This window comes from Dendropsophus ebraccatus, chromosome 11, assembly GCF_027789765.1.
Source record: "Dendropsophus ebraccatus isolate aDenEbr1 chromosome 11, aDenEbr1.pat, whole genome shotgun sequence".
Lineage (NCBI taxonomy): Eukaryota > Metazoa > Chordata > Amphibia > Anura > Hylidae > Dendropsophus > Dendropsophus ebraccatus.
Window position 1 is genome coordinate 51628039 of NC_091464.1, and position 25754 is coordinate 51653792.

General features: G+C 42.9%; 1 protein-coding gene across 8 annotated transcripts in view; it reads right to left on the minus strand.

The window, feature by feature from the left end:
• Window positions 1–25754, minus strand: part of TSPOAP1 (TSPO associated protein 1) — a 127114-nt gene that overhangs the window by 55408 nt on the left and 45952 nt on the right. For 6 of the 8 annotated variants that reach the window (XM_069945693.1, XM_069945692.1, XM_069945695.1 and 3 more), the window contains exons 3-5: window positions 5361–5465; window positions 2825–2953; window positions 2499–2675 (exon numbers count right to left, since the gene is read on the minus strand). The exons of the other annotated variants lie outside the window; for them this stretch is intronic. In XM_069945693.1, coding sequence (XP_069801794.1) covers window positions 2499–2675; window positions 2825–2953; window positions 5361–5465 — 411 coding nt within the window. The remainder of the gene's footprint in view (window positions 1–2498; window positions 2676–2824; window positions 2954–5360; window positions 5466–25754) is intronic. 8 annotated transcript variants of the gene reach the window in all.

Below are 25754 nucleotides of genomic sequence, written 5' to 3' on the forward strand. Positions count from 1 at the left end.
CAATTCCTCATCTATGACGATCACTCTGTCTCAAGAGAGGATAAAGAAGATCAAGAAAGAGGTATCCAAGCTGATTGTCAGTCCTCAACTCTCTATTCGTTCGGCCATGAAAATATTGGGGTCCCTAACTTCAACTATAGATGCGGTCCCATGGGCAAGAGCTCACTTCAGGTCTCTCCAACAAGAGATTCTGCACATATGGAACAGGAACCCATCTGCACTGGACAGTCCTCTTACAATTTCTCTCCAAACCTGTCTAGGTCTCCAGTGGTGGCTGAAACCGGCTCATCTGAAGGGAGTATCACTGCTTCAGACACCGAAAGTTGTACTCACTACGGATGCATCTTCCTTCGGTTGGGGTGCCCATGGCGGGAAAAAGTGGGTACAAAAGAAGTGGTCACCCTCAGAGAAGTGGATGCCATCCAACCTCAGAGAACTCAGAGCAGTCAAACTGGCCATGTTCCACTTCAAAGATCTTCTCTACAAGAAAGACATCCTGATACAGTCAGACAAAATGCCAACTGTTTACTATCTCAACAAACAGGGGGGCACAAGATCTCCCTCCCTCATCAAGGAATGCAAGGAGATATGCCAATGGGCAGAAGCCAATGTAAGATCCCTGACAGCTGTGCTTATCAAAGGGTCTCTGAACCACAAAGCGGACATTTTGAGCAGGCAGACCCTTCTACCGGGAGAATGGTGTCTGGACATGGACATCTTCAATCAAGTCACTATGAAGTTTGGACTTCCCGAGTTCGATGTCTTCGCCACGAAAGAGAACGCCAGACTAAGGAACTTCTGTTCCCTCTATCCCAATCACCACCCATGGGCAGTGGACGGTCTGTCGATCTCCTGGGGGAACAGAGTCATTTACGCCTTTCCTCCTCCAGCCTTGATTCAGAAGACCTTGGGGAAAATCATGAGGGAGAAAGTGAAGGCCATCGTAATTCTGCCATTCTGGCCACGCAGGTCCTGGTTCACTCTAGCGATGTCAATGTCCAACAACCGGCTGTGGGAACTTCCAAAGATTCCCCATCTACTTTCTCAGAAGGGTGTACATCACCCAGACCTCAAGAGACTCAACTTGTTTGCCTGGAAAATGAATTGAGACAAGATAGTACCCTATCTAAGGCAAATAAAGCATCTACAAATAGATCATACAACAGGATTTGGAAGATCTTTAAGTCCTTGGCCTCTTCCTCAGAGGTAGACCTGCCACTAATTCTACAGTTCCAAAAAAGCGGCCTGGAAAAAGGACTGAAACTGAATACCTTAAAGGTACATTTTATGGCAATCAATCACTTCCTTCAAGGGAGATTCACTAAACTTCCACTAGTGAAAAAGTTCTTTAGAGCAATAAATAATCTACATCCATCTGTAAATCAACCATTACCTTCCTGGGACTTGCAGATAGTGTTAAAACATCTAACCTTACCACTCTTTGAACCTCTTGCTTCTGCATCACTGAAACATCTGTCTTGGAAAACCTGCTTTTTAGTCGCAATAACATCTGCGAGAAGAGTGAGTGAATTGCAAGCACTATCTTCTAGAGATCCATATCTCAGAGATCTGGGTGACTCATTGGCTCTAGGAACTCTCCCAGGCTTCGTACCCAAGGTGGCGTCTTCATACAACATGCACCAGGAAATAATTCTTTCTTCCCTATCATCAGATGAAGATACATCCATACATCTACTAGATGTCAGAAGGGCGGTGCTGTGTTACTTGGATCAAGTCAGAGTCTTTAGGATCTCCGAAAACCTGTTTATCCCATTTTTTTGGAAAAATAAGGGCGAAAAGGCGGCGAAACCTACAATCTCCAGATGGTTGAAAGATGTCATTTCGTTTTGCTACCAGCAGGAAGGTTTGGCACCTCCTTTACAAGTTAAGGCACATTCTACCCGATCCATGTCGACTTCATGGGCAGTATTTTCCAGAATACCATTGGAAGAAATATGTTGGGCTGCAACCTGGTCTTCGCCCTCAACATTCATTAAGCATTACAGACTCAGTCTTTCAGATTCCACAGCCTTAGGCAATAAAGTGCTTAGTGCCGCGGTTGCTAAATAATCCCCCCCTATATGTTTGCACTGCTGTTTAGATCCCATACTGTGCTGCCGAAGGACGTCCAGGGAAGATAAAAATTTGTCCCACCTGTAATTTTCATTTCCTGGAGTCCGTAGGCAGCACAGGGATCCCACCCTAATAAATGTTTTGTATTGCTGCATACTAACTCAGTGTCTCTGTGGGGGTTTTATAGAGGAGGTTCTAAGCTTAATTGATTCATTACTACTGATAATGTCTCTTCTGCCTCGTTGTAGGGGATGGACTTTAACCCATACTGTGCTGCCTACGGACTCCAGGAAATGAAAATTACAGGTGGGACAAATTTTTATCGTAGCAGTGTTTACTACACAACATCCTTAGTGGGGTGGGCAGCACACTACTGGTAAGTATTTATGATCATTAAACTGCAATAATAATAATAATACACTTACCTTTCCACCCGACAGTTTAGCTTGCAGCTCTTGACATTCTTGCTTCAACGTTTCTATCTCCTTGTCTTTTGCCAGTAAAGCACTAGCCTGTTCACTCAAGTCCTTGGCTCGCTGCCGTGCAAATGCCTTCTTACACAGTTCCAAACCAGCCCCCCTAAGGTGTACTGGAGTATTCACCTAAAAAGTTTAGGAAAGTTATAAAATCTTTTGCTTAGGAAACGGCAAAAAAGATGCAGACAATTTAACTGGACAGAAGAATTAAAGAAAAAAAAAACCTCAATGTTGTTTATACGCAAGATAGATATTCCAAAGGAGAAAAGGCGCACCATTTTCAGATTTGCTTCTTGAAGCTTTTGAGCTCTTTCTTCCAAGCGCTTGGCTATAACAGCAAGTTCTGCGTTTTTTCTCTTTAGTCTTTTCACCTTCTCCTCTGTCTCTGGAATGCTGCTTTTTCTCTGAGGAAGAGAACATGTCAGTATAAAGTAAAATGCAACTACATTTAAAGTGGTAACTATAGCAATGAATTACACAGAATGAAACAAGAGGTGCAGAATAGCCACTGAGCAAGATAACATATTTAAGAATGACTTAGGCCCCGTTCCCACTGAGCAAAGGTAGCGGAATTCCGTTTCCTCCCGCTCATAATGGGAGTCTATGGGAGGCGCGCGCTCCTGCTCTGTACGCGCTGAAGAATGAACATGAGAATGAAGAAGCATACAGACGACATGACACGGTCACCGCCTTTTTGCATTATGACTCCTCTACACAGGTGTAATGGGTAAATTTCGCAGTTTTCATACCTTATTTTATATCATACGTCATGGTGCTTGTTCCAGTAAAAAGTGATCTTTTATCATCCGTGGATTGTGTTACCTGGGTGGGGCTTCACTGCCCAAGGACCACTTAGCTCCACCCACATTGCCACTGTAGGCCGCGCTCCCGTGACGTCTTCTGCACATTGGCTCCGTCCCCTTGACGGCCATTAGAACAGGCCAACCTAAAGGTCTAGGCCTCACCCCATCTAGGTCAGCCCATATCAAAGGCCGCTAAGGGGGCAGGACTATGCGCCGATGACGTCAAGTGGTGGTGCCTACCGTGTGATGTGGGCGGGGTTAAGTGACGCTTCGCCCGTGAAGCCCCGCCCAGGTAGCACAATCTGCAGATGATAAAATCACTTTTTACTGGAACAAGCATTATGACTTATGATATTAAAGGTATGAAAACTGCTTAATTTACCCTTAACACCTGTGTAAAGAAGTCATAATGCAAAAAGGGGGTGACAGTGTAACTTTAACGTACGTCTTTTGTACTATTTAAGATTTAAATCTCACCATTACTACTATACTTTTTACCATTTGACAATTAATAGTACCGAGTCTATGTCACTCCATTCTCGCAGCTGAATAAAACTCAAAATTATGAAAAAACAATAAAGCAGCCATGTTTACCTGTCCGCGCTCTCCCCGATACCAAATTACAGAAAGAGTTTAAAGTGACTGTACCACCAGGCCCAGGCTGAAACACTGGAGACAGGTGGACCCACCCTTAGTGGGAAGAAACCCCAGCCCCTCCATGACGTGACTCCATTAGAATCAATGGAACCCTATCATAGAGGGACGGGGGTTTCCTCCCACTAAGGGTGGGTCGGCCCGCCTCCAGTGCTTCTGCCTTGGCCTGGTGGTACAGTCACTTTAAGGGGTATTCTCATCTCCTCCAGATTCAGTGAGGGAGCGAGAATGGGATGCAGCAATGCTGAGCTGAATCAGCTTTGCATCACTGTGTCTCCCAATCATGTTACACATGTCTCCAGTGACAATTCACAAGACCTGGAGAAGTGTGTGACCTCAGGAGGAAAGGCAGAAGTCGGGAAAACAGCATACTTACTGCTCCAGAGTTCTCAACCACCCGAGTGACGTCACAGCCCAGCCACCACTCGCAGGTTGGAGATCGGTGATCGGGAACCACCTATGGGCCGAAATACAAAACTAAGCAATTTTGTGAATGCAAAGCATTTGCAAAACTGCTTACTTTTGCATTCTTTATCACAGAATAAAAGTTTAGATGATAAGAATACCCCTCATACCCCTAAGAAAGCAGCTGAACAAAAATAAAATATGCAGATATGGTTTAGGGTGCCTTCACACATACCGACTTACAGCAAAAAACTCGCTGCGAGCTTCTGCTACGAGCAGAGGTCCTGGAAGGCCCCTATCACTACATACAAGCAGTGGTCTGAAAGACCACTGCGTGTATGTAATGCAGCCGCCCCCTGAACCTCTTCGGCTCCCGCACCGCTGTCTCCATACATTACCTGGCTCTGGCTGCACGGGGTCCCGGCGTATTGCTCTGCCGCCCAGCCAATCAGTGTGTTGCCCAGCCGCAGCCACTGATTGGCTGGGCGGCAGAGCAGGACCCCGGGACCCTGTGCAGCCAGAGCCAGGTAATGTATGGAGGGATCGGTGCGGGAGCCGAAGGGGTTAAGGGGGCGGCTGCAATACATACACGCAGCGGTCTTTCAGACCACTGCTTGTATGTAGTGATAGGGGCCTTCCAGGACCTCGGCTTGTAGCAGAAACTCGCAGCGAGTTTTTTGCTGCGAGTCGTATGTGTGAAGGCACCCTAAAAGTAAAAATTGTTTTGGAACATGGGAATATGGACAGATGTATACTCTGTCCTCATGTTACAAAGGATGGTAAGGAATACTGCAGGGCCAATATGTAACAAAGCACTGCAGTTTTCCTAATTGTTTTCAAGAATGTAGACCATTCATCATGAAATAAGGCACGTGTAGGCAGAGTGGCAGCTGAACAGCAAGTTATGGAAATCGGAATTACATATAAATAATATGAAATGACATCTCACCAATATGACATTTTCTTCTTTCAAATCTTTACAGCGCTGCTCCAGCTCTCGTAGTGCACTCAGCAGGTCTGGACCTTGTGCTGAAGGAGAACTGTGACTGATATTCTGCACAACATATCAGAACATTACATTGCATTATAGCTACATTTCTCAGGCCCACATGATTAACAAAGAAACATTATTATGACTCCAGTTCACACAATGTGATCATGCTGAATATCTGAACGTCCTATAATACTTCTTACAGCTTTGGTGCAGTTTACAGATTGCTTTCTACTGTAACAATGCTGTTTCATGGAAGCCCATCACAGTTCATACAGTTGAGGATATATTGAGCGGTAATTTGTGATGTTGCTTCACAAGTGATCACAGAGCAGTTCTCCATATAAGGTAAAGCACATTACAAAAAAAAATTCTAATGTATGCAACTTCATGCCCACATCTAACTTTTTTTTGGTTTACAATAAATGTATAGCTACTTTCCCCCCTTTTCCTTGTAAAGATTGTGGAATTACATTCAAATTCTGTTACTGTGCATAAAAGTAAAAAAAAAAGTGAAAAAAAATGTTAAAGGGGTAGTGCAGTGTTTAAAAATTATGCACTAAATAACACACATTACAAAGTTATACAACTTTGTAATGTGTGTTATGTAAGTGAATGGCCCCCTTCCCTGTGTCCCCCCACCCCCGGAAGTGTGGTGCAGTATACTCACCAGATTACTGTCGACCCCGGCCGCCATCTTAGGTCGAACAAAGTCATCTTCGGGAGGCTGGCCGGACCGATCCAGCCGTCCCTCATGCCAGCCCCCCTCTGCCGCGTCATCAGTTGCTCAGCCGCGATTGGCTGAGCACAGTTATGCTCAGCCAATTGCGGCTGAGCAGCTAATGATGCGGCAGAGGGGGGGGGGGGCGGCATGAGGGACGGCTGGAGCAGTCGACAGTAATCTGGTGAGTATACTGCCCTACACTTCTGGGGGTGGGGGGACACAGGGAAGGGGGCCATATATACACACACACACACACACACACACACACACACATATATATATATATATATATATATATATATATACACACACATACATATACATACACACACACACACACACACAAACACAGATGTAAGGTAAAGGTAAAACATGTTTAAAAAGGTTAACAATTATAGAGGTACTCCGACACACAGACATTAATATTTTGCTATATATTACTGGGGTTGCTCAGATAATAAACACATGCTCACCTAAAATACTCCCCTGCGGGTCCTTTGGAGAATTTGTCAGGTTCCCCTGCTGAATGCTCTGGCAGCTACTTCCAGAATGGCTCTTCTCAGCAGTGACAGCCCACTCAGCCATTCACTGACTGAAGAGGGTCAGCGCCATGGACAGCAATTAGCTGAGAAGGCAGTCACTGCCAAGACAAGTCTGCCCTGGAACTAGAGGCTAAAGTGTGTTCAGTGAGAGACCCAAAGACACCACAGGAGGACCCTGGGGGAGCATGTTAGGTGGTACATTTGAATATGTTGTTCATGCATTTATACATAAGCTTGATGCATAGAAAAATTGTGACAAAACAGCCCGTTGAAGACTATCTCACCACATATAGCAAATGTGATAAAGGAGCTTTACATTTTCTGAATAAACTCCAAAATAAATAAAAAATGAAAGTTTAAGTGAGGATGAGTGAGGAAACACAAAGGGGGAGATTTAACAAACTTTTGTAAAGCAGAATTGTTTTAGTTGCCCCTAGCAACAGATTCCACTTTTCATTCCTCACAGATTCTCTGAAAAATGAAAGGTGGAATCTGATGGTTGTTAGGGGCAACTGAGCCAATTCTACTTTCCACCAGTTTGATAAATCTCCCCCTGAGTCCTTATTTTAAAAAGAATATAGTATGAGATACAGAAGGAAATAGCAGTCAGTTGCAAGACAAGACAAGTACTAGAGTTAAAAGAGAACTCCCATGAAAGTATAAAAAAAAAAGGCCAGCAGGGGGGTGCAGGAGGTTACGGAACAAAAGTGTACTTACCTGTCCTTATGCCTCTGTAGCACCACTCCCGGGTCTCGCTGACGGTTGCCAGCTGTAATTTCCACCCGGAATCCAGATACATCACATACCCAGTTCTTCCAGCTGCAACTATACATTCTTGCTGATTAATTGCCTGCTCAACCAGTGACTGGGCCGATGTCCCGCCTCAGTCAATAAATGGCTGAGTGGACAATCGATCAGCCAGGTGCATGATGCTGCAGCTGGAGGAGCTACTGGAGGCCAGCGTCCGTCAGCTGGACCTGGGAGCAGCGATAGGGGATACTAGGATAAGTATACTTTATTATGTTCAAGTATCCTCCAGCCTTTTTTATTTTATTTTATTTTATGGGACTTCTCCTTTAAAGGGGTTGATTTTCTTTTAAATCAACTGGTATCAGAAAGTTTTATAATTTGTAATTTACTTCTATTTAAAAATCCCAAGTCTTTCCGTACTTATTAACTACTAAATGTCATGCAGGAAATGTTTTTTTATTCAGACACAGTGCTCTCTGCTGACATATCTAGCCGAGACAGGAACCCCATAGAAAACCTCTCCTACTCTGGAGAGTTCCTGTACTGAAAGCCAAATCTGCCGATCATCTACCCAACTGCAATTAAGATATGAACAAAACAGGCAGAGGCCAAACACTGAACATTGAGAGCCCCCCACAGAGAGAAGTGGAGAGGAAGCAGAGCCAGAAAAACATGCACTGAATTCAGAGAGACAAAACTAAGGTCAGATTGTGTCAATCTAAAAGTGTGGAATGTGAGAGATTGGGTTTTAGAGGACAGGTGGCTAAGTAAGCTAAGAAGAGCAGAGACTTGTAAAGGTGCATTTACACATAACAATTATCGTGCGAATTTGCGCGATGACGATCGAATTCGAACGATAATCGTACGTGTAAACGCAGCGAACGATCGGACGACGAACGAGAAATCGTTCATTTTGATCTTTCAACATGTTATCAAATAGTCGGTCGCAAAAAAATTGGCCGATCGTTCCGTGTAAATAGTCGTCGTCCGGCCGCCCGGCCCCCCGCTCATCCGCAGCCCCCTGCGCCAGATCGATCGCCACCCCCGCCGCTGCTCCGATCGCCCCCGCCGCCTCGGCCGCAAGCATGCATTACCTGCTCCGCATAGCAGGTCTTCGAAATCCCCGACTCCCCTCTTCAGAGCATTGATTGGCTGAAGAGGGGAGCTGGAAATTTCAAACGGCTCCTCTTCAGCCAATCAGTGCTCCTCTTCAGCACTTATTGGCTAAAAAGGAGCCGCTTGAAATTCCCGACTCCCCTCTTCAGCCAATCAGTGCTGCCGTGCATTGATTGGCTGAAGAGGGGAGCCGGGAATTTCAAACGGCTCCACTTCAGCCAATCAGTGCTGCCTTGCATTGATTGGCTGAAGAGGGGAGTCTGGAACTTCAAACAGCTCCTCTTCAGCCAATCAATGCACTGAAGAGGGGAGTCGGGGATTTCGAAGACCTGCTACGCGGAGCAGGTAAAGTATGCTCGCGGATGGGGCGGGACGGGGCCTGGCGATCAGAGCGGCGGCGGGGGGGGATGGCGATCGGAGCGGCGGCAGCATGCAGGAAATGCAATTGACCAGGGGGCCGGGCTGCGAGCGGGGGGGGGCGGCGATCGCAAAACGACTTTTCCGTACGATATATCGTACCGTCTAAACGCTGATCGTTATGAAAATAAAAATCGTTACTCCGACATCGTTAATCGTACGATCGGGCCAATTATCGTTTGGTGTAAACGCACCATAACTCTGTTATATGGTCAAAATCAGAAAAGGTGCAAGATAGAACAAGGTTAGGGTCCATTTACACAGAAAGATTATCTGCCAAAGATTTGAAGCCAAAGCCAGGAACAGACTATATACAGAGAACAGGTCATAAAGGAAAGCCTGAGATTTCTCCTCTTTTCAAATGCATTCATGCCTTTGGCTTCATATCTTTGGCAGATAATCTGGAAAATAATCTTTCTGTGCAAATGGACCCTTAGTAGCAGTTCATCCCTCTATACTGCTGGAAACGCACTTTAAGTGCCACTTGGCATCTCTTCTCCACTTCAGATTTGTACTACACATTATAGAAGTATATAATTGTGCAATTATGTGAATATATTATTGTATTTTAGTCATGCCATACCTGCTCCAGTAGTGATGCACAATGCACCGAAATATCAATTCTACTACTCAGGGAAAAAAAATGGTTCGGTACCAGGTATTCCCTGGTATTAGATACTTTATGGTGAGCTGCACAACAGCGCAGCTTAACATAGACTATAGTGCGGAAACCACGGCAGACGGCTACCTGAGCACCTGCCTTCTTCTCGGTGTGCCGCTTTCCCCTCTTTCTTCCTAGTACACAACCACAATAAACTAGGTTCTTGTCTATACACCGTATTACACTAAGCTATGCCTACTAGTGTGTTGTCCTGCAGTAAGTCTGCGAACCTCAGCTTACCCAAAAGAGCCGCACCACAAAGCTGGCGGGGGCAATTTTAAACAGTCGCCTTTCCTGTAAACCTGCCTCTCAGACCGCCGCCAGGAACATCTGTGCATCACTGCCAGTCTGGGCAGCCGTGGTACTGGTAGTATCCTATGGCCAAAGGAGAGTAGAGGAGCCGCGTACAAGCTTCAGCTTCACAGGCGGCAGGAATGAGGATGCGAGGGGCACCAATGCCGGCCTGCCTGGGGGACACCTGTGTGTCACTGCCAGGAAGAGTAGAGGATCGGCGGCGATCACCTGGCACAAGCTTCCCCCTCCACAGGCATCGGGCAGGAGGACGAGCTGGGTCCGGGTAGGTGAGTGAGCGCCAGTAGCGTATTAAAATAGGTCCATTTTGGGCGGTAGCCCGGAGCCCTGAGCTCCTGGGGGGCCCACGGCCACCCAAGCAGACTCGTACTTGTGTGGTGTATGGTCTCCTGGCTACAGTTCTGTCATGATAAAAAAAAAAAAAAAAAAAGCCTATCCCGTATCCATGAGCACCACGCTAAAGCTGCCATCGTTACAGTGGGGTGGGGGCCAAGCTTGGTGAACAGCCCAGGGCCTATGGTAAAGCTAATCTGCCCCTGGTGAGCGCGAAGGGCTGGGGAGTGTGCGGGGTCCCAGGTTTGTGTCCATGTGCTGCCCAGGTCCTCACTAAAAGTGAGGCTGCTGTACAATATGGGCTGTAGGTGTAATATTGGTGCCTGCACCCTATGTACAGCAGCCCTCCTTATAGTGAGGACCTGGGCAGCACAACACACATTAGAGATGACACAGGCAGTCACACCTCAGCAGACAGGCTTAGATACAATAGAGATGACACCCATGGTAGGATTAAACAGAGAATCTCAGCAGACTGTCAGGCCAGACAGATTTAAATACAGCAGCTAAGCAGCCCAAAACATTCCAAATTCCAAGGTCCAAATTTGCAGATTTTTGTTGACATCCCAGAAAAAAAGTGATTAAAAAGTCCCATATATACAAACATGGTACACAGGGAAAAAATGCTTAAAATTGTTCTTTTCTGACTCCCAGATTTTTAAAAAAATCTTTTGGCCTGTATGGTTGTAAAATACAAGGAACATAAACTAGATCACTGTAATAGTAGGACCTGAATAAAATAGATAACATGTCATATTTATCACACAGTAAAAACTAGGGGGAATTATAGCTGTAGTTTGGGGGAGGGGGGCTATTATATTTGTATCACTAAGGTTTTTTTTTCTCTTTTAATATGTTAATTATTGAAATGATATTGAGTATCAAAATAAAAAAAAGCTGGTATTGGTATCAAACCCAAGATTCTGATATCGTGACATCACTATCCTCCAGTGAAGGTTAAAATGGTTGAACTGCAAATCACTGTCATTTAACCAATCTCTTCTAGGAAGGACTTACAGTATATACTGTATTTGTACTAGTAAGCCTATTACTGGCATTAACATATCTTACAAGTGTTGTCTTAGAGAAAAACTTTCAGAAAAGAGCTGCTGTGGTGATCAGCTGATGTCCCTTATTACGTTCATGTACCCCTAAATACAGCATATGGGCGGGGGCTGTACGAGACAACCTCTTTTATAGATAAGACCGGTGTGTACCAGGCTATAATTCTTTAGTCTTCTGGAACAAGGGCCATGTCTGAACAGAACATTACTAAAAGGGTTATCCCACAAAATTGAGTTTGTTTGTTTTTGCCAATAAGGCTTTTTATGCGGATATAGAGATGCAATTGAGGGTTGCCGATCAGTTAACATTGCCGCCAGAGGCCACCTCAGTAGCTGCCATAGTAAACCTGCTCGAAACATCTACCACCGGATGTACAGAGTGGTGATTACACTTACCAGTGCAACACGCTTTGATCAGCACAAGCAATCTTATACTTACAACTAACCACTAGAAGGACTTAAAGGGTATGTTCACACATTTTTTACAAGTAAATATGGCCGTATTTTCATCTAAAAAAAAAAAAATTATGTGAACATACCCCCAAAAAATATCTTTATTCAACTACATTGCATAGCATTGATCAGTGAGATCAGCACTCTGCATGAAGAGTCTGCCTGTGGCAGACTATAGCTGCATATTGTCGGTCCAACAGGACAGAGGTAAGGGTCCTATTACACAGAGCGATTTTTAACGATTAACGACTAACGATTGCAAACAAGATTATTTTTTTATCATTAACCTGAAATTGTTCACCATATTACACAGAAGGATAATCGTTAGTTACGATTGTTACTATGATGGTTATTCCACCGATACTATGATCGTTTACTCCTTCTGATCCCAGCAAAACGATGAACAATGTGCAATTACACTGAACGATTAGTAAACAAATGCGGAACTTGAGCGAAAGAATGTGGAATTACAGCGAACGATTAGCGATAATTTTAGGTTCAGATTTAAAGGCCCTATTCCACGGGCAGACGGAGTGCTCGTTTGCTCCTTGTTCCCCGCTCTATTCCTTCCGGCAGCAGCGAGCGGGCGAGTCCGGGGGGTTAGCTGCGGGGAGGCTTGCCGGGTGATCGTTGATCGTCCGGGCAGCCCATAGAGGATAGCGGCGGTCTGCTGCCGCCACTCCTATTCCAAGGAGCGATGGCAGCAGATCGCTGCAATATCAGTCGCTTGTTTTTTAACATGTTTGAAAAACAAGTGATGCAACGATCAGCCGACATGAACGATGTCGGCTGATCTTTGCCCTCTATTCCACGGGACGATTATCATTCTATGGAATAGGGCCTTAAGTCAACGATCAACGACATATGAACAATTATTCAATCGTTGCCTGCAATTACACAGCGCGATTATCGTTTAAAATTCAAATGATTTAATGATTTTTCCCACGATAATCGTCCCGTTTAATAGGGCCCTAAGTATTATTCATGGGTCTGTCAGGGAAACTGAGTGGAATTATCACAGTCATGCTGCAAAAGTTCAGATCAATCAGTGACAGGTACTGCTCCTGTCACCAACACCCATAAATTCTGCTATTGCTACAGACTGCAGCGTTTGAAGGGTTGATGACAGGCAGCAATGTGATTGCTGCTGCCTGTCATTATGCTGACCCCTGGTAATGCCGGGTAGTCAGCAGGAGAGTCAGCGCAGTACCAGAGATGAGGCAGGTATCGTACTAAAGCCCCTATTACATGGGGTGATGTTGAGAAGCAAATGAGCGCTAGTGGTCAGAAGTGTGATTGCAGCAGAAATGAGGAAGATGATGATACAAGCAGCCCCAGCATAAGCATTTAGCACGGCAGAGGAGTAAACAAGACAAACCGGACAGCACCACTGCTGGTAAATCTTGTCCAGCAGCACAACAGGACAACTGAAGGAATTGTTAAAAGTGACACTGGAGAGATGTGATTTTTATTTCTATTTTACAAAGATAGTGTTAGGGCCCTATTACACGGGACGATTATTGTGCGGAAAATAGTTATACTGTTCGAATTTAATCGATAATCGTTTTTTGTAATTGCAGGCAACAATCGTTCGTATGTCGTTGATCGTCGAATTAGATCTGAACCTAAAATTAACCTTTGCTTATTGTTTGCTGTAATTGCACATTTATTCACTTAAGTTTCGCATTTGTTCGCTAATTGTTCATGGTATTTGCACATTGTTCATTGTTTTGCTGGGATCAGAAGGAATAAACAATCTTAGTAACAATCACAATAACGATCATAGTAACGATCGCAATAACGATCGTAACTAACGACTATTATCCCGTGTAATATGGTGAATGATTTCAGGTTAACCATAATCTCGTTTGCGATCATTTATCGTTAGTCGTTAAAAATTGCTCCATGTAATAGTACATGGTAGTGGTGGTTAGAACTGAAAAGTGTTTCTTTCCAATTTTGTGCTGTAACCCACATAAGACAAAGAAAAATACAATACCCAAATGATTTCTGGTAAAAAAATGAGTACCTAGTAAAGCAGCCTTATGTGCCAATTATACAGAATGTGCCAGGGTGAGCAACTTCTTGGCACCGGCTAGCTAGTTCATTAATAAAGCATGTAATGTTGTAACTCTTAGACACACGCACTCTTGTTGTAACTGCAATCACAGTGTCCCTCTGTTGACTCTGACAAGTGCCCTGCATAATTCCATAAGGCAAAAGAAAACGTGCTGTATTCATAAAACACAGGAGGCTAATGCGATTACAGAAACATCAAATTATCATCAACAGATATGACTTAAACCACACACACCAACATTAAAATGGCTAAGTACCTTGTAAAAACCTAGGGGTAATTTTTATACAATGTTTTTTTTTTTTTTTTTGTCAATGAAAACAGCGGCCATTCTTTTCAGCCTGAGGGGCATTGCATTGAAATCAATGTAATGTTGCCCGCTCCATGCACACGCCGCACCGAAAAAAGGCCGTTGTCTGTGTGGTGTGTGCACCGAAAATGGCCATTGTTCGGTGCGGCCAGAATGATCATGTCAATTAATAAAGGCCATTGTTATACTGTGTGTGAACATACCATACCAATAAATAGCATGCAGAGATCCCTCGAAAAAGGCATAGCTGAAATGTGCGTCAGGAGAGGGGCAGATAGTGGACGCTATTACTATCAATACACAGGTATAATTACCTACACTACTTAGTTATATCTACTATTTTGAGTCTGACTTCTCTTCTATTTATATTTTTGTATACTCACATGTACTGTTTAGAGATGAGCGGACCGTCGGACTTTTGGTCTGATGGCATTGGCGCTCTCTCATCATGCCTTTGATCCCGGCCGCATACTTGTGCTCCCGCGAATATGCGGCCAGGATATTCCAGGGAATTCAACAGGAATTCCCTGGAATATACTGGCCACATATTCCCGTGAGCGCAAGTATGCGGCCGGGATCAAAAGCATGATGAGAGAGCGAACTGCTTTCGGACCAAAAGTCCTAGCAGTTCGCTCATCTCTAGTACTGTTATGTGTATTGTATTCCATACTTATTAGCAAATCTCAGCACTATGCTGTTATACATCTCTGCAGCTTATATTTATTGAGCATCTTGGCACCAACAGTAGTCCATTTGTAGCAGCCCCTATCTATTTGCTGTTTTTATCATCTTTTTTCAGTCGTGGATCATTGTGTATTTTCCTTTAAATGTATGGGTTTTTAACAAAGTACACTTCATTATTTCTTGTGATAAATTAGAGGTTTAGCATTTTTTTATGTTGGTATTTGTGGGTGAAAATAGCCCAGCTTTTATTTCTCATATTACTCTGGTAAACTGAACGCTGAATTTTGAAATCTTCACCATAGCTCCTTCTAGATTATGCACTCTGTACCTGCCAGTAAGACTTCACCCAATTACAATGATGTTTAAACCGCTTCATTTCCAGAGCAAACAGCTTAGAAGGGCCGCTGGAGCAGCTCATAAAGGGAAAGGTATAATTAAAAGCTTTAGATTTCTCTTTTGGAACCATTCCCATTTTTAGTTTAAGAGCACTCTGAGGCCTACAGAAAGGTTTTAGATACTTATAAAAGCTGGAAAGGGAATCAAAAAGATCAATGAACACACAATATTCATTATTCCACTGTCGGGAAGACCATCAACAAGTGGAGAGGATTTAAAACCACCAGCCACCATGACAGGCTTTACTAACAGGTTCAGCTGCAAAATAGAATTTTAAGTCAAAGGGTTGAATTTATAATTTACACACAAATTCCCAAAGTCCATGGGTTCGAAAATACTAAGCCAACTTATAGAAGTTGCCAACTACAACTAGACAGTCTATAGATGCACCAAATGTTCAAAACAGCTTCTGCCATATGTCTAGTCTAAGTGTCAGTGTGGATCTGATCACTCCCTGGTCTCCTCTCTGAATGGTGGCAATGCAACAGTGCACCTTTTCACAATGCCATTTGCTTACGTGCACAATAGGAACTACCCTATTGCATGCCTAGCCCATCTTAGTGGGTCCTTACCAAGGGCAGCAAGTTATTAAAACATTGCAGGCACAAAGAGGATGAGCAAGTATATATCTCTCAAGCACTTCATTTTCAGAAATGTTTGTACATAAGTTTAATTTTACATAATGCATCAATTTCGCCCTATTTAGTTTAATGAGACAACTCCTTTAGGATATTTTGAGATTATCTGTCGGTAGACTGAAGCTCATTTGAAAGTCGACTTGACTATTTATATATATATAAAAAAAAACACACACACACACACACACACAAAAAAAAAACAACTACAGTTCTTAAAAGGTCACATCAAAGCCTGGATCTAAACAGGCTGACAGCCAGTACATGAAAAATTGAAAGCTCAATTAAGAAACAAGGAGCCGTGATCCCCTCCGTCCCCAACTTTGATTATTGGTAAGGTGCCAAGTGGGGCCATATGTTTAGCACTGCTCCTCCCATGCTAAATGTTACCTACAAGCCAATACATTTTATTTTCCCCAGATTCATTAAACAATTATGTCAGCCAAATGTAAAAAACAAACAAAAAAAAACCAGAGAGAGCAGGGGGTGGTAGGAACATAATAGGGAAGGTATACTTAACCGTTGCTATGCCTCTACAGCACAGTGCCACTGCTTACAGTCACCTGTATGTCTCAGTCCTGTGACATCACAACCCCTCTCAGGAAATGCAGGGCACTTCTGCAGTCACTGACTGGCTAATTAGGTAGTTCCTGGCCGGTCGTGATGACACAGGAACTGGAAGAAAACTGGAGCCCAGAGACTGACCATGACCTAGTGGCGCTGTGGCTGTACTTTATTATTATGTTCCAACCTGTCCTCCCTAGATTTTTACATTTTTTCATAGTTCTCCTTTAAGATATGTGCTGTGCAATTCTAGTTTTGAGGCATCTACTGAACTTTATCCAAAAAATCTTGCAAGTAGGGTGTAAGTAATTTACTAAGATGGTTTGCATCTATCTGGGTGCATTTTGCACAATTTTTATGTCTCATGAAAAAAAAAGAAGAAAGGTAGACAAGGGGGTACAGGAAATATAAACAAAGTATACTTACCAGTCATCATGCCTTTGTAGCACTGCTCCAGTGCCTCGCTGATGGCCAAAAGCTGTCATTATTTGCTGGAATCCGGGTACATCATATACCTGGCTCTTCCAGCTGCAAAGTCCCAGCCCAGCTGAGCAATTGCCTGCACAGCCAGGCAGTGACTGAGATGGTGTCCCACACCAGTCACTGATTGGCCGAGCAGGCAATTGATCAGCCGGGTAAGTGACGTTGCAGCTGGAAGTGCTGCATGAGGTCAACAGCTGTCAACTGGAACGGGGGAGTGGAGCTACGGGCAACGAGGATAGGTAACAATACTTTACTCTGCTACTACACCTGCCCTTTTGCTTTTATTTCCTGCTATTTCATACGAGTTAACTATTTTAAGAAACATTAGCCAAGCATTTGCATAACTTTTTGACACCACCATTTTTTAATTTTGGGGGGCCTAAAAAAGGTGGGGGGGGTGTGTGTGTAAATGTTTTGGCTTTTTAGACATTATATGTAGTTAAAAATAAAGTAAAAAAAACTGTTGCTCAGCTCCACTTGGTGGTGTAAAATCCTCATGTCAAAATTGTCAAAGTTGCACAAAATTATCATTCACTGGGTAACTATATAAGTTTTGAGCAGTTGGAAAGTGGAAGCTGGAATGGTTTATCAAATGTATAGGTTTATCAGATGCTGAAATAAAGAAATTTACTGTACTGAGACAGCTCATCATTTGCAAACATGTAATTGTCTGTTTGTGTGCACCATGACAGATACCAGTTCACCACTACTTCCTGGATAATCCAGCACTACACTGTATATAGGCGAGTAACGCAGCAATGTGTCAGCATCAGTATGACTCAGCTGGGCCTAACCACTGCTTGTTTCTTGCATTTATGATTTCCTGCTTTTACCTCTTCTCCTCTAGCTCGATTGAAGCAATATCTACAATACTGTACCAAAATGTAATAATCCAATATTGTTCTTTGAGCTAAAAACACAACCACATAAAAAGGACAGGTGACTACGACAACAGGATAAGGTTCTCCGATCAGCGGAAATGTGACATGCAGGGTACTGGGTGTAGATTGCCTTTATAACACTGGTGCAGAGAGTATGGAGCAGCATAGTCAATCACACTATTCAACATTTTTAGTTTAAAAAAAATGAAACATTTCTTATATGGTTATCATATCAGTCTATTGGATGGGTGTCAAAGAATAACATCAATGGATACTTCAGGAGCACCAGCGATGTCACTTTGTAGTTATGGACACCATCATAGGAACCTCTTCTCAACTTCCTGCAGAGTAATGGTTCTCAGTGATGCAAGCTACTGTATATGATAAGGTAAGTGCACTTCTCTAACTTCCTGATTGTAAGTACTAATTGACCCAAAGTAGTAGTACTGATTGTACTACTACTTTGGGTCAAAGTACTACTACTTTGGGTCAACTATTTGTGCCAACATTTTAAACGCATGATTAAGACACAAAGTGATCCAGAAATTGGGAAAGAAAAAAAATGCATATTTAAAGTGTCATTGTCGTTATGACTTTCAAAATCGAAATCAACAGTAGGGGTACAAACCCACTTGACGCATTTGCTGCGTGAATCAGTCTTAAAAATAAGCAGGCAAAACGCAGGTTGGCTTTATACGATTGTTCTGCGTTAAAATACGCAATTGCGTATTTTTGAAGCGTGAAGCTTGTTGTTAGCAAAGCATCAGTTGTTAACCTGTGCGAAAAACGCATGTAGCTTCACGCTTCAAAAATACGCAATTGCGTATTTTAACGCAGAACAATTGTATAAAGCCAACCTGCGTTTTGCCTGCTTATTTTTAAGACTGATTCGCGCAGCAAATACGTCAAGTGGGTTTGTACCCTAGATGTGATATAAAGCAAGTTTGCAATTTACATTTTTTTTAATTATCATGGAAAACAAGGCACTTCCTGTTATCTGATTTTTTTTTTCCTCAAAAGTCAGAAAACAGGAAGTCCTGTGTACCCCAGGCCATCTGAGCGCTCACAGAGAGAAGGCAGTCATGTGACTGGCCAGAATTCCTGTTATTAGACTGTTTTTTTCAACCAGAAAATCTGCCTTCAGGAGACTGGACCTGGATTTCTGGTAAGTTTAGCTTTGTTTTACAGCATGATAACAAAAAAAAAAAATTATGAATGAATATTGCAAACTTGCTTTATGTCACATCTACTGTTGGTTTAAATTTTGAAAGTTATAACGACATGGATATAGCTTATGGCTTGAGCTGCACTCATCTCTACTAAGTAACTTTAACCTCCAAGTTTACTACATTTTCAGGTGCATTGTGATTTAGTAACATCACTGTGTGGGAGGCATATAAATATTTATGAGCAGGTGTAGTTTCATTAGCTGTCAGGCAGGTGTGGCTTCTTTTTATGTGAATATCTCTATAACAGTCAAATGGATATAAATAGTAAAAGGTGGCATAGGGATCAGTGTCACAAGGGCTAGCCCACAATGCCAAAAGGTTAATATGGGTTACCCTGATGAGATTCCCTTTAAATAAAAATCAGAAAGCAGCCGAATACTTTGTTCACATGTGAGTCAGAAGATTTATTTGGAGCCTATGTCACAGATTTATTCATTTTCCAACCAAACCAGCAGTGTATGCAGCGCTAGTAAAAAATGAGAACACATTATCCCAGACAAATAGGATACCATTTAGTCCACAAATGGCTGAATTCTATAGCAAATCAATGTTGCCGCTAACATGTAATTCACCCAGACCTTACCCCCCCCCCCCCCCCCCCCCAGACGTTGTGTGCTACTGCTAATACCATATTTATGAATTGAGTCATCCATTTAGTCTCATCAATCTCCTATAATAACTGCCGAGTATTCTTTTCTCCTCTATGGAGTTATAGTCATGGCTGCCAAAGTGTCACTAGGATTGTAAATGTTCTAGCTTGCTGTTAACTTTATTGCTGCGGATACACCTTATCTTTCTACTACTGTCATTATACACACGCACAACATGCTTATGTTAGACTGCAAATCCACGTACAATTTTTTTTTTAGTGTTAAAATTGTCTTGTGCAGAATGTACATTGTACTACATTATCTAAAAACAATTAGTTGTGCCGCGCTATATGTAGGGAACTGTTGTAAAATAAAAATAACACACTAGTCCTGTTCTATAAAATGATCGTATAGGTGTAGCATATTTCACTCACCCATATACTTCAACTGCTATTCTTTGACGTGTAGTCGTTCATATTGTTTCACAATGATAAGTGGTGAACGACGCCCCTCCTGGTAGATATCCCACAGAGGCAAAGCTCCTATTCTTTGACTGCTATTCTTTGACTTGTAGTCCTTTGTAATAATTCACAATGATAAGCTGGTAGGTGTCCCACAGAGGCAAAGCTATCCTGATAGGTATCCCATGGAAGGCAGTTCAACTGGCTGCTATTTGCAAGGTACGTGCCCTGGCGGCATGTATGACACTTGCACTGTAAGTCCCGAACCAGTACTCAGGTTCGGGACTTACAGTGCAAGTTTAATAAACCCAAACCTCTCCACTTCTTCCTGCTGGTAGTGTTTGGCTGGGTGCCCAGTTTTTGCAGGGTCAGCACTTCATCACAAGCAGGAACAAGCAGAGAGGAATGGGTGCATTGTAATAGCAGCAGTGGGGGATCAGGGCAAGAAAGTATGGATTATTTTTTACTCTGACAAAGCCATTAAGTATTGTTGCCAAGTGTAAATGGCCTCCAGTCATTATTCCCTAAGGCCAGATTCACACATCCGTGATATATGGTCTGTAAGTTGGCTGTATGTAACAGACTGAACCAGTCACCTCTAACAGGATTCCTTGCATCACAGTCCATTGTTATGCAGTGAGCTCCTGAACGGCTACAGCTATAAGCTGCTGAAATAAAATGCCTGTGTCAGTTCAATGGTGTAGTGTTTAAAGTGAAACTGTGGTCACCAACCCACTCCCCCAAAACCGCTGGTACCGTCCATTTGATGAGTAAGTCCTTCCTGGTGACGTCTTTTAGGTCATGTTCACACATGGCATGAACATCAGCCGCTGCGTCAAACAATGGCCAATGTATCAGATGTTCACCTGGCCGATACCACAGTATCAGCTAGGTGAACATCACTTTATTTTAATTGGAACGCAGGCATATTTGGGTGTACCTGCACTCCAATTAGCCATAGAGAACAATGTAAAGTACGGCCGGGAGTCATACTTTACATTGTGTGAACAGGCTATCTTGTACGGCCACTGTTCACTGAATAGCAGCCGCAGCAAAACAGACCTGTCAATTATTTTGTTCGGCCGTAGTATATAAAGTGTGTATACACTACAGCCTTGATTCCATACAGTATAATGTAATAGTACACCATCATTAAACAACCTGCAGCAACGACTATTGTTTAATGTAAATATACATAGTGTGAACATGGCCTTAAAATGCGCCCAGTGCCTTGTTAGGGTAAAAAAAACTAATTTATTCTGCAGCAGGCGAGTCTGTCATGTGGCGTGGCCTAGAGTATCTGTGCCCTAGGCCTGCAGCACCTCTTCTTTCTTCCTCCCCTCTCTCCTCACCACGAATGCCCCTGGCAGGATTTCTCCTATTCATTATTTGTCTAAACACTGAACATAACCTTAACGATATGAAGCGCAAACCTTTAAAACTGTAGTGTATATCAGCATGTTTCAGCACTCCCTGCGCCCACTACCTCTTCACAAAGGCACAGGCAGTGCTGAAACATGTTGAGGGGGGCTTGTGTGGATAGTTTTAAACTGTGATACCGATAGAGACCTTAATAATGAGGGTATGCCTGCAGCATCCTCTCACATAACTGTGATAGACATCTAGTTCACTATCTCTACAATAGCGTCCTTATTAATACTTATTACAGCTATAAATAGTGTTCTCCCGGTATACACCATGGTTTAAAAGGTGGCTGCTTCACTGTTTAGGCAAGCAATAAATACGAGAAATCCTGACAGGGGATTTCCTAATGATGAGGAGGGTAGGGAAGGAAGAAAGAAGGACAGGCATCGCAGACCTGGGGCATATACAATATAGGCAACGCCACATTGACTCCGCTGCTGCATATTAAAAGATCATTTTTTACCCTACCCAAGTATCACTTTAACTGAACTGGAGCTCACTTTATCACAATAAATTATGAGGCAGGGAACCCTGTAGAGTTCAGTCTGTGATGTACAACCACCCTATGGACCGTACATCACAGATACTGTATGTGAATCTGTCCTTAGGCTACATTAACAATTGTGTTGCAACATATGCCAGATCCAGTGTGTGGTGGCTACTATCGGTGCTTGACAGATCCATTTACTTATAATGTGGTCATTCATTTTGACAAAGCTTGAGCTGCATACAATGCTGTTTTGCTTGCAGTCATTTTTTTGTCCGCTTAGATCCTGAAAAATAAACTGAACTCACATTGGTGCTTGCTGAACAGAGCCCCAGCAGAAGTGTGAATCCAGGCTAAGGGCCCTTTTGCACATCCCGATATTGAAGCAGGCACCAACCTGTCAGGTCAGTGCTCGCTTTCTCCTTGCTCCACCCTCGCCAGCTGCGCTATTACAACGCACAGACATTGAGCAGCGCAGGTGTGTGTGTGTGTGTGTGTGTGTAAGGGTGGGGGTGGCGTTTGTAGGGGGTTCCGGTGAGATGCCAAAACGATCTTTAGATTGTTCAGGTGGCTTCTGTGACACGGAGTGGCGGGCAGCAGACCATCGTTATTGTGATCTTAGAATATGTTGAAAGACAACGATCAGCCAACATCATATATAGTGGCAGATCCTTGCCTTTCAACATGAGCTATTACACAAAATGATTATTGCCCAGGACAGCCAGTAATCGGCCAAGTATAGATGATAAATGTTTTGTGTAATAGGACCCTAAGCTGCAACCACTTTTCTGGAAAGTGGCGTGTGCAGAGCCAAATGTTTTTTGTTTAGTCATTGCCTTTACCATTAATAAAAAAAAAATTACTTCTGGCTGCTGTGGCTAAATTCTTCACCATGCGGATTCTTTTTACTGTCTGCTTTTCTACCACCATACGTCTGGTAACAATGTTTGATCTACTGTGGCTCATTCCTTGTCACTTCCTCTTGTGGCCCTCCTACCTAATCCTTACCTAAGTGGCAGGATTCCATTGAATGTAAAGGTGTGGCTATTGTGCTACATTTTAAGCAAGAATCCTAATGGACAGTTTGCTAATCGCTGCCTGCCTGGTACTTGTATGTGTACATGGAAAGACAAACAAGTCCCAGGCAGCGATTAGTAAACTGTCCATTAACATTCTTGGTTAAAATTGATTGAATTCTCACTATGCTTTTGATATTGTACATGAAATTCCATCAGCAATCCATCATTGGTTTTCATAAATACTCCTGAGATGCAACCTCAGGTTTCCCTGTGAAACACCATAGCATGAGCGGCATTTTTGGGTAAAAAGAGCAAAATGTCTAAACATCTCTAAAACGCCCTATTTTTAATCTTATGTAAATTGTGATATTACAGGAATTTCACCTTATGTAATATAGGTTTATTTTCCTAAGAAAAAAATTATACATGAGAAGGCGTCTGTAACATAACAAATGTGAACCATTCCTAAAAGCTACCTTGTCACAGAGGCACCTTATCAAAATAATTCCTTGACCTTTACTACGTTCAGCGCCTGGTCTTATGCAATGAGGTTATTCGCTCTCGGGGAGGCTGCTGTTGCTAGGCAGCACGTGTTGCCCACAATCGCTCTCCAGTCGACAACGCAGCTTTTCCCCACTTACAAATGCAAAACAAGCAAAGATGTTATACTTATTTATACATTTGTCTGATTACCGCTCGCCTAACGTCAGCCCCAGGCCGTGAAACATGTTGTTTGAATGAAGGAGCGTGGCGGATCATTTGTATGCAGCGCAGCACACACGGCTTATTACACATTCCCAGCAAGTACAGTGCAGACATGCAGGAAGGACGCGTACTGGCTACAAGTCACACGGGAAATGGGAAAAAAACAGCATTTCTAGTACAGGCTGGCAGGCAAACGCAAGTCCCAAATTGACAGATTTAATTGTAGTTATTGAAAGGATTATCCCTATTCCTTGTTTATAAATTGGAGAAAGCAATAGTGGCTTTGAATAAAATCTTATAACAAATTTACAAAAACTCATACAATACTTGTTAGGCCTAGTTTACATTACTGTATAGGGCTCTAGTTCACATTACTGTAATACAGGGTCCATAGACCTTAAGAGTGCCCTCATATACCTCTTCATATACTGTAGACATATGGGGCTATAGCTCTTCTCTGTAGTGGCACAGGAAATATGGAGCTAAAAGAGCTCTGTGCAGACTCCGTAAATGATACATACACACACACACACACACACGTTCACCTGTATCGTGCCATGCTAAAATCACATGCAAATAAGGCATTTGGCTTTCTTTTTTACATTGTGGCTATTAATATTCTCAACAATAGCATTGCTACTAGAGGAGTATACAATGCTTCATGGAGTCGGCACTCGCATGCCCATGAAGTGTTTACAGGTGAGAACCACAAGTAATTCTGCACTCCCTACACTGTCTCACGCCATCCCGCACATGGAACGGTTGTCTGCTAGGGACTTAGATAACGGTCACAGCGTGATTTTTTTTTCTTGTTGATTCCAGCAGCAGTTTTGCATGTCTTCAATGGGAAGTCCCTCATTCACCAAAAAATATAGCAAAGATTTTTTTACTAGGCTAAGTTCCCATGACGTAGTAAAGATTGAAAAGAACAATAACAGTATTTCCAGCCGTTGTTAAACAATGGCCGTTCTTTGCAATCTTTAGTACAATGTAGGAACATAGCCCTAATGTAAATTTAAAACCCACTCTGTGAAAAAAATAAAATTAAAAAAAAGACACCTCTAACGCTTAGCCTGGACATGGATTAGTGCAACCAAGTGAGGCAAAACCACCTCCACCTCAGATAGAAAATCTAGTGTGTAAACACAGGCCCAAGTCCCACTTTGGCCCAGATTTACTTTTGCAAATGTACCAAAAAGTATTGGTGCAATTTCAACCAAACCCGATGCACATGGCCTTTCACATTTTTGGCAGTGCACAGTTCAGGTTTAAAACACACCAAACTAGACAGTCTACAATATACCTGATATATCAATCACCATGAGCCAAAAAAACCCTGAGCAATACCATCTTAGTGCATTAGTCAGAGCACGTCACATGATGACAATACAGAACTGCCAGCATTCAGGGAACACAGATCCTATTTATCATGTAGAATTAGGCTGTGTTATAGCTAATAAAAATAGGTCACAATATCAGAGCTAATTTAATCCTGTTAACGTTCTTCACATTTTTCACGCCTTTGTCATTTTTTCTCCTAGGGGAAATTCCTTCCTTTAAAGAGAATTCTTGATTCTCATTTGGTTTTAATGGGGTATCCTACTGTAAATACTGTACACAGCAGTGTTTTTTGTTTTTAGAGAAGAGTGGTAGTCGGTAACCTAGACAATGAGCTGTCACCAATGGGAGAAGAACAGCACCATGTCAGGAGGAGGCACCAATGGGAGAAGAACAGCACCATGTCAGGAGGAGGCACCAATGGGAGAAGAACAGCACCATGTCAGGAGGAGGCACCAATGGGAGAAGAACAGCACCATGTCAGGAGGAGGCACCAATGGGAGAAGAACAGCACCATGTCAGGAGGAGGCACCAATGGGAGAAGAACAGCACCATGTCAGGAAAATCGGCGCCATTTTGGGATTCACGTCAGCTATTAATTTTTTATCAATTTTATTTATTTTTTTTTTGGGGGGGGGGGTATTAAAAAAAAGTCTTTGGGATATCAAATTTACTTTATTGAGTGAGCAGTAAAAA